We start from the raw sequence: 10,070 nt of genomic DNA on the forward strand, positions 1-10,070 counted from the left end.
TCAATGCATTTTTGTTTTTAATTAATTAAATCCTTAAAATTAAAAAAAAAATCCATATAAAAATAATCATAAAATTTTATAATTCAATTTATCGTATGTTAGACGTTTAAAAAAAATTAAAGAAAAAATAATTTGTCTAGAAAAGTCAATGTGACAACCACACTAGTACCTAGACTTTCAAACGTACATCTTGGAGTGTCAACTCTCTTTTTAACAATTAAAAGTGTTTAAATTTTTTTTTAATTAATTAATTAATTAACAAAAAAGAAAAGAGAAAAGCTCATTCACATATCCATTTTCTCTCTTCGATTTTTGTTTATTATAATATTTTGATTTTATTATTTTTTCCTCCGATTTCTGCACCGATCACCGGTTGTATGGTCCCCATATAACTTCCAGCTCTCTCTCTCTCTCTCTCTCATTAATATCAATCGATCCGTCGCCAACTTCGCCGGAGATTCTATCCCGGCCACCGCTCTCCGATGAACGCTTCTTAATACAACACCATGGCGGACCACGGGACCGCCACCGTGAACGACGGCGAACTAGAACCACGACATAACGAATTCCAAAACAACAGCGTTAACAACGACGACAAGAAGAAAGATAAGAATTCAGATCCCGAGCATTTCTGCTGTCTCCTTCAGCCTCTCACCCCCGACGCTGATCCCGAGTACATCGGCATTCGCCGCCTCCTCCTTCAACGGAAGGCCGAGGCTGGAATTCTCCGCCGCAGGGTATGCTCGTTGCAATTGTGCTAGATTTGCATTTTATTTTTCCATAAGTTGATATTGTGAATCGTGTTCTTTGGCTATGTTAATTACATTTTGAATTTGGATCATAAGCTTATTAATCGATTTGGAATTTTTTAGATAAGTAATGTTCACTTGTTCATAAATCTGTTGATTTTGTTTCAAATTCCTACCGTGTTCTTTTCGGATCAATCAATCATGTTAACCGATATTTATTATCTTATTTAATTACTTTGAATGGTGGATTTTGTTTTGTATTAAATAGTTTATATAGTAGGGATTAAATATGTATATAGGATCTTCCTTGGTTCGAGGGATTAGAATGTGCAGTTGCGCGCAGAGTATACCTGGTTTCTAATGAAAAAATATGTTTATAGGAAGTAAAAACATTTTTAACTTTTATACGTTGTGATGATTGTGTTGAAGGATTGGAGATGCAATGGGAAAACGTATGTCGCATACCGGAATTACATAAGCAGGCCTAGGAACTGGGAAAGTTTACGCGGCCCGAACTTTCAAACTACTCCGGGAAACAGGTGGCTGACTTTTTTTTACTTGAAAATATGACGGAATAAGAATATATGTTAAATTTTACATCAATTGGTTATAATGGTGATTCACTTATCAAAAGATATAGAATAAATAATTAAATACATCTCTGGCTGGACTGGAGCTTTGAAGTGATTTGGATTGTTGTTATTATAGACTTTAAAATAAAATTTTCTTAAAATTAAAATGACTTTAGTTTCTACATATTTTTTTCACTTCAATTGCCGTAATTATATCTTGAAACCCGAATTTCATGTTTTGGAGTTAATTCTTTGATTTCAGCAACTATTTATAACTACTATAACCACATTTTATGTTGATGCAGCTTTCTTATTTATGGTGCTAGTTTAAATTTATGTTTCCATACAATTCTGACATCAGGATAATTTACTGGTTGATTCATCAGTGGCCGATGGATTTCATCTGGAAGTCCACCCTCCCGTTGGTCTGAGGTGGACAGCTGGAGTTCTGGGAGGGTAAGTAATTCCTTGTGGATTGTGTTGTAATCTATTTATAGTTGTTGCAGTGTTTGAAACATAACGGATTGATATTTTTTTTAAGGGAACAATGCATTGATCTTAAGTTAGTTGTAATTGCAGTAGAGATTGTATTCATTAAACAGATTGGCCAAGATTCTGTTAGCAGGATTTATAGCTTTTAAATCAAGCACGCTGGTTACTATCAGTTTGTAATATAATAGTTTGATAGGGAGACCGGCCATTTAACAGGGAATAACTCAGGCACAATGATTTATGTGCCTTGACTGGGTTTGGTCATGCTAGCATCAAAGTACTACAAGCACTCTGATCCGTGAAATTAAAGATGCTTAAGGCTATTACAACATAAGCATGTACAACATATACAAACCTCCCTAGTTTAAAAAAGCAATGGAATAAAATTCCAAACTATCACGGCATACATGGCCATGATAGTTTGGAATTTTGTTCCATTGCTTTTTTAAATTAGGGAGATTTGTATATGTTGTACATGCTTATGTTGTAATATAGTACATGCTTTTTTAAATTAGGGAGGTTTGTTTATGGTTCAATTTCTTGATCATTTATTTTTTTGGTATCATATATCAAAAGGTATTTTTTTTTTCATAATAGGATGTCCAAGCTGCAAACTCATTATCCAATCATAGAGCAAGTTTTGGCTCTGTCTCAAATGCAAGTGATTCTGATCGTCCACCACGCCACCGCGGGGCTGAACCTGCCTATTCCTTTGTAGGAATGCATTGCATCTTTGACCAGTGCAAAGCCTCTGGTAGTATATATAGTCCAAACTGTATTTGTCTTACCATTATCTTGGTTACTCATCTCTCATATGCTTGGTTTTCTTAGTGAACTAATTCTGAAAAGCTTGATGTGTAGTTACGGTGTTAAAGTTTGGGCACATGAGTTCTGACCTACTTGCATACGGGGCATCAGATGGAACCATGACTGTGTGCAGTGTTTCGGAGAAATCTTCAGTCCTCAAACAATTAAATGGCCATTCCAAAGATGTCACAGGTTGGATATACTGGCACTGGTTCCTTGGTCTTTATTTAATCTTGCACAACATACATGGCCATGAATTCACAGAGGCAATATAATCTAATATACTAATTGTTAAAGGGGATTTCACACCAATAAATCTTTGGGTACATGTTTACTATTTCCATTTTTTAATAAATAAAACAGCATATCAGACTTAATCTGCACTATATTCTTCGTCTGGACTTGTTCTTTCTCTCTTTCCTCCCGATCTGGGGATTTTATTCCCCTGTTTACGATATGAAAATGAAGCTAAGTTTTAAGTCAACTATGACAAGAAACTTACAGATTTAACAAACATGAATCCATATGACTCTTCTAAGTGTACATTCGTACATGACTTTTAGCTCACAATTTACTATATTTTTATAGACTTAATTGTATTTTCAATTATTCTTCTACACTTTGACCCGTCATTTTTTTTGGAGCAAATTCAGACCCTCAATTTTTTCAAATGTCATAATCAGGTCTCTTACCTTTCATTATTTTAAACTCTCAGATCATCATCATCTGTTGAAAAAATGCAAATTGAATCAATCAAATTATCATAAACCACCTCCTATTTAGAACACACTAATAAAAATATGAAATTTCACTTACAAATAAGTAAAAAAGATGAATCACTCCCCTTCAAACCCTAACTTCTCATCTTTCAAAATCCTTTAAATTTTATAAAGTTTTACTAAATTTATAACTTCTAAACTCCAAAGTTATTTCAGATCTCAAATTTATCATTTATCCCCACTTATTTCGTCAAAAAAGTGAATTTAAAGGCTTTATGTAAAAGAAAAATGACAATAGGAGTAGGACCATGTTTACTTAATTTTAAAGTGGAGGGACTCAATTGACTTGAAAAAGTTTGAAGGACTAAAATCACAGTCCAAACTAGAGTAACCAAGCATTTTATTAAGTCATTTTTATATCCATTAAAACGTTGGCGCCAAATTACTGTAACTATTCTGTTGATAGCGTTCAACCTTCTTTTATATACTGTTACACCAGCGATTTATTTTTATTCTGATTTATTTTCAGATTTCGATTTTACATCAAACAATCAGTACATTGCTTCCGCTTCATTGGATAAAACGGTGAGAGTATGGGAGATAGAAAAAGGCATTTGCATACGGGTGATATATGGAGTTTCTTCACAACTGTGTATCCGTTTCCACCCTGTGAGTACAAAATATGATGATTGTGTGTGTAAATAGAATGACCTTCTGACCTCTTTGGAGGATAGTGTTTTAATACTTAATAGTTGGAAAAAGTACTATCTTCTTATATTTGATTTTTATTTATTTACATATTCTGGTAAGTTTTTCGATGGATTTTATCTTTATATTCTTTTATGTATTATTAGAGCAATAGCAACAATCTGAGTTGTGTTTCAGTTTTACTAGATTCCCACTCTCATATGTCTATCTTCTCAAGTTCAAAAAGTCATTCTCTTCACCAGAGTGGCGACAAAGTTGAGTTTCCTAAAATTTCTAGGGGGTTATGAATCTCTTGTTCAGTTCGTGAAAGGAATAGACTTATTTTAAAACGGAGAAAATAATATGGCAAACCTAGCACTTATCACTGTTGTCCATATTAAAGAATTTGAGACATTGAAACATTTTTGGATTATTTAGGATTGCTTGTGATTGAGGCTTTGATAAGTGAACATATGCTTGTCCAAAATATGACAGTGAAGGGACTGGGAAAATCTAGTGTGTAGAGTGTACCCTTTTCTTCTCCGTCACATCTGGTGAAACTTGGCTATTCATTTCTAAAAGAGGGCGTGAGAGGGAGGGAAACTTGTCAATTTCAAATGATGGGAAAGAGAAAAAAATTACTGAATATTTCCTCTCCATCACACTCCGTGTAACATAAAAGTTCATCGGTTACTTGTTTGCTTTTCCCATAATGCATGTCCTTACTAGATTTTGGTATTCTAAATAAGTAAATAAATTTTCTCTTGCGTTCACATTTTGTTGCTATTAAAGAAAATACGTGTATTTGGTGCAGGTAAATAACAACTTCCTTTCTGTTGGCAATGCAAACAAAGAAATCAATGTAAGTATGTTATTGTTACCTATTTCAATTTTTTCATTGAGAAGTAACATATTTTGATGGCTCCCTTGCTGAAACTTTTTTTGTTGGAATGTGTTGATTTTGGATATTCCCATTTTAAATCAGTAAGAGCTGACATATTGTTAACATTACATCTGTAAAACATGAAGTGTCATTGAAGTAGTATTCCCATTTTCTTGTTTTTAACATATAACAGGTGTTCAATTTTAGCACCGGAAGGGTAATCAACAAGGCGGTATTTGACGCTGAAGTTACTGCTATGGACCACGATCATACTGGTCATCTCATATTTTGTGGAGACGCGCAGGTGCGCTGCTCTATATGTGCACATGTATATCCTAGTCATTAAGCTTATCTCATTTTGTTTACTTACTGGTTTTAGTACGCAGGGATGTATATACTCTGTAAATATGAACTCCCACACAGGTATATTATCTCGCTCTCATCGTCATCGAAGTAGCAGCAAACACAGATCTCCGGTCACAACGGTGCAATATAGGAGTTTCTCTCTGCTGGCTCGAGGACCTGTGTTGTTGACTTGTACTCAGGATGGAAATCTGTCTTTCTTCAGGTTCAAAAACAATTAGCCATTACTCCCATCTGCACTCTCTTATCCTAATTGAGCCATTCTTAGGTTTCTTTAGAGAACTAAATTTAGCATATTGCAGTGTGGCTTTAGAGATAAAAGGTTATTTAACGCTTCGTTGCTCGCTCAAGTTAACTCCTCGGATACACAAAATTCAAGCTTCTTTCTGTCCCCTTCTTTCTCTTGAGAAAGGAGAATTCATTGGTATGTTGATATCTCGATATCATTGTTGCTCATTTCGTTTATTTTTCCTTCTTTATCTCTTGATATCATCGACTTTCCTCTGTTATACGCAGTTGCTGGAAGTGAGGACTCAAATGTCTATTTCTATGATCTTACAAAGCCAAAACATACATGTGTAAACAAGTTACAGGTCAGTCTTACACCTCCATCGAAGGTAAAGCTACTGTTGTTACAACGAAATACAAAATGACAAGAATTTTTACAATGCAGGGTCATCGGTTTCCTGTGATGGGGATTGCTTGGAACCACGGAGAGAACTTTCTGGCTTCATCTGATTTTTACGGAATAGTAATCGTTTGGAAGAGAGAAAGAACAAATCAGAACAAGAATACATAGCAATAGGAGTTTAAAAGCATACAGTTGAGTCAAGGGCTTGTGAAGATAGCTAGTTTCCTTTACATTGCTTCTTTTTCTTTCGGTTTCGCCATTGTCCCTTTGTATCTTTTGTGCTATTATTTTTTATTTTTGTCACAATGTTCTTTTTGTATGTATTTTGAGGAAGTTTGTTCTTAGTGAACCGTCATTAGGGTTCTGCATACAAATTCTGAGAGGTATATTTTGTTTTGACAAAGCTCACATGTAATTTTATGGCATCAAAGAATAAGGCTATGTGTAAAGCAGTCATGCAAATCCCTTGTAGTTTGGCTGGTCAATGCAAGTGATTTCTGATGTTGTCTCAGAAGCAGCACATTTGGTTGGAGGTTTTAAATAAACAATTTAAATTCAAACATTGTTGTTGTAATAATGTTCTGATTATTAAAAATATATTAATGAAAATTTAGAAATAGGAGGTTTTGATTGTTCATTACATCATATATATTTCTCCTAAATCTCATAAAAATGTGAAAAATGTCTCGTTTGCTATGTCAAAAAGCTATTTTTTGGATGCACCTTAATCAATCATCATTAGTTTGTTTTTGTAAAAAGCAAAATAATGTATGAAAATTTTGGGACTTCAAATAACATAGTCATAATGTTATCTTTTGGATCATAATTATTTTTACATGGTCAATTTTTAAACTCTCACTCAAGACTTAATGTCATACTCTCTCTATTCCTATTTATACTTATATTTATATAAAAATTTTGACTTTTTAAGTTTATTAAATAAAGGGTTTAATATACTTCACCCCCCTGCCAATATAGCGAGAATCGGTTTGCCCCCCTTGAATGATTTTTTTTACGTAACACCCCTTATAAAACCCAAATCATGGATTTACCACACCTTCTTACCACACAAGCTGACTTGGCACTGTACCAATGGACACGCTGGCGCTGATTGTATCCACTACCATAAAATTAGGGTTCATCTTCCCCCTTTCCATCGTCGTTCATAACTTCCACCTTTCCGCTCTTGCTTCGCGTCCATCATCGCTACCCTCTCCCTCATCGCGCCTTCTCCAGCTTCACTCATCCCATATTCGTTTTCTTCACTCACCCATGGCGCAAGGCAACTCGTGTAGCAGTGTTAATTCGTTTCAAAATCCAGATTTACCCAGATGTGGCTGTGACAGACCAATGAAGTTATGGGTGGCCAACACGGTTCAAAATCGCAATCGCAAGTTCTGGAAATGCCGCAATGCTGGGGTAAGTATGCTTATTTATTTTCTGGAAAATTGATCAATATAATTTTGAAAGGTATCTGGAAAATTGTTTCATGTTATCTGGAAAGGTGTTTACTGAACAATTATTCATTGTGTTTGTGTTTTGCAGACTGTAAATAGCTGTGAATTGTTCTTGTGGGATGATGAAATCAGAGACCATATCAATGTGCATAGGATGAAACTACCAGATTGTAAAAGCTGTGATATACTAGCATTGAAGTTAGAGACCGCAGCCAACAAAATTCAGAAGTTGAAGAAGAAGAATGCAATTCAGACAAGTGTTAATATGAGGCAGAAGAAGATTATATTGATTCTCTGTTTTGTGCTTATTGGCATTGTGTATTTTGGTAGCAATTTGATGTAAAACCTTGGTGAATTTATATCAATAAAATGAGTCATGTTTAATTTCAATTGGAAATGTATATTTTACATCAATGAAACCTGTTAAGTGATGTGTAATATTAAAGTGTAGTAAGATTGAAGAAACTAAAACTCAAACTTTAACATAACAAAGGAACTAAAACTCAAACTTTAACATAAAAAGTGCACCTCAAGGGCATAATTCAGAATACAGAGAATAAACATGTCTTAGCAAACATGTGCTACTCAAATTTAGTTGTCTTAGCAGCACAAAGCTAATTACTACTCAAAATAACAGTCACACTTAAACATTACATAAGTGCACAAATCATGTGCTACTCAAAATACACAACAGTCACACTTAAACATTACATAAAGTCAATTCTTCTTTGTTGGAGTTCCCTTCTTTGGAGTTCCCTTCTTTGGAGTTCCCTTCTTTGATGTCTTCTTTGGAGAATGCTTGGCTGGCCCTTTTGCAGCAATCTTCAATGCCCTTTTTGGTGTAATCTTTGAGGATGGCTCTTCATCAATGTCCATACAAATTGGCTGCTCAGGGTTTGAACCTGGACCAACGAATGGTTTTGGTTTCTTGAACCAGTTCTCCTTTATCCTCTCACTTACCCTTCTCCTCACAACTGGTTTTGGTTTCTTGTCAATCATCTTTCCCTTTCCCTTGCCCTTGTAATTGTTGCTTGTTGATGCCTGAGATTGGAAGTCTGGAATGCTGCTTATCATGTCATCAGTTACATCCCCAAACAGTGAATCAGTCTTGGATGCTTCATTGTTTTCATTGTTTGTAGCAGACTGGCTTCCAGCATTATGTTGCACTCCTTCATTGTTTGTAGCAGACTGGCTTCCAGCATTATGTTGCACTCCTTCATTGATAGGAGCAGACTGGCTTCCAGCATTATGTTGCCCTCCTTCATTGTTTGGACCAGACTGGCTTTCAACATTGCTAGTACCTTCTTCATTAGCATTTGGTCTCATTTTCTTCTGCATTTAAAAAACCAGATATATTATAACCAATTGCAGTATATTATAACCAGATATATTATAACCAGCTACATTCAAAAACAGTTGCAGTATATAAATTACCTTTCTTTTCATTGCACTCTGACTTTGCCTCTTGCTTTTGCATGTCTTAACATTGTGGCCCACCTTGTCACACTTGGTGCATCTGTAAGATACACCAGGTAACCTTCTTCTTGCACCCTCTTCTCCACTTTCCCTTATCCTTAGCTTCCTAGGCCTTCCAGGCCCCTTTTTGTATTTAGGAGGTAAAAGTTCCTCACTTTCTACCTCAGGCCACATGTCAATGCCATTAATTGGACTAATAGCAAATCCATAGCACATGGCATACCTGTCTCTAGTGTAATACTCATGAACAAATTCCTCTGGGTTCTGTTGTCTAAACCCTAATGCAGCAACAGCATGTCTACATGGAATACCTACCAGATCCCAAAAATTACATGTGCAATTCTTTTTAGCAATGTCAACTATGAACTCTTGCCTGTTATAAGCATGTGTGACCTAAAATTTCTCTTCCATAGCCCATGTAGGCAACCAGTGACCACTCATAGCTACCTCATTGTCCAATCTTTTCCTAGGAATAGGCATCACTTTGTGTGGCCATTTGTCAAGTTTCAAAGTAGAATTACTACACCTACTCATCAGATATTTTCTAATCCATTCACACATGGTCAATATAGGTTTATCTCTAGCATTTAAAATAGTGGCATTGAATGATTCAGCAATGTTATTCATAAGCACATCACACTTAGGATAGAATGAAAATGCATGCTTACACCAAGACTTTGTAGGAACTGCCATGAGCCATGCCCAAGCCTTAGGATCTACAGCCTTCAACTCATTCATCTTCAATGTCCATGCTTGTTGGTAGGTTGCCTTGGCTGCTCCCATCATCAAGTCTCTTATCAATGCTCCTCCACCAAACTTCTTCTTAAAATTCGCATACAAGTGTCTCAAACATAATCTATGTTCAATTCTTTCAAACAACTCTTCAAAAACTGCAACCAGTCCCTGAAACATATTAAGAAACAATCATTAGAAGTAAGGATTGAAATAGAAATAAACAGGATGATGGATAAAATAGTAAGGATTGAACTCTACCTTTTGCTGATCTGAGATGACCACAGCCTTAGCCACCCACTTAGAACTTGCATTTTTGTTTTCCAAAACCCTAGCACATGTGTGGGTATCTTTTATAGTCTTTATGGCATAACTGTGCTTATGGCCCACTTTAGAGCAAAGCATTAAAAAACCACATTTGGCCTTGCACTCAACCCTCACTCTATAACTCTCGTTTTTAACAAAAGTAAGTTCCCTTCCATTTAAAACCGTCCACTCACGG

At 35.5% G+C, this 10,070-nt stretch overlaps 3 protein-coding genes across 3 annotated transcripts; 2 read left to right on the forward strand and 1 right to left on the reverse strand.

Moving 5' to 3' along the window:
• Positions 1-306: 306 nt before the first annotated feature.
• Positions 307-6,520, forward strand: LOC131616740 (uncharacterized). Its single transcript, XM_058888166.1, has 12 exons — positions 307-737; positions 1,179-1,288; positions 1,708-1,777; positions 2,411-2,567; positions 2,675-2,812; positions 3,869-4,008; positions 4,841-4,888; positions 5,103-5,213; positions 5,296-5,477; positions 5,575-5,696; positions 5,789-5,865; positions 5,946-6,520. The coding sequence occupies exons 1-12, from the start codon at positions 507-509 to the stop codon at positions 6,069-6,071; spliced, it is 1,512 nt and encodes a 503-aa protein (XP_058744149.1). The 5' UTR covers positions 307-506; the 3' UTR covers positions 6,072-6,520.
• A 637-nt stretch (positions 6,521-7,157) lies between these two features.
• LOC131618445 (uncharacterized) lies at positions 7,158-7,728 on the forward strand. Its single transcript, XM_058889665.1, has 2 exons — positions 7,158-7,322; positions 7,449-7,728. Exons 1-2 carry the CDS (start codon positions 7,176-7,178, stop codon positions 7,701-7,703), a joined length of 402 nt encoding a protein of 133 aa, XP_058745648.1. The 5' UTR covers positions 7,158-7,175; the 3' UTR covers positions 7,704-7,728.
• Positions 7,729-7,958: 230 nt separating this feature from the next.
• LOC131618446 (uncharacterized) lies at positions 7,959-9,849 on the reverse strand. The gene is made up of 3 exons (XM_058889667.1): positions 9,830-9,849; positions 8,795-9,739; positions 7,959-8,692 (listed from the first exon to the last, which is right to left on the reverse strand). Exons 2-3 carry the CDS (start codon positions 9,050-9,052, stop codon positions 8,078-8,080), a joined length of 873 nt encoding a protein of 290 aa, XP_058745650.1. The 5' UTR covers positions 9,053-9,739; positions 9,830-9,849; the 3' UTR covers positions 7,959-8,077.
• Positions 9,850-10,070: the final 221 nt, after the last annotated feature.

Source organism: Vicia villosa, linkage group LG7 (assembly GCF_029867415.1).
Source record: "Vicia villosa cultivar HV-30 ecotype Madison, WI linkage group LG7, Vvil1.0, whole genome shotgun sequence".
Classification (NCBI taxonomy): domain Eukaryota; kingdom Viridiplantae; phylum Streptophyta; class Magnoliopsida; order Fabales; family Fabaceae; genus Vicia; species Vicia villosa.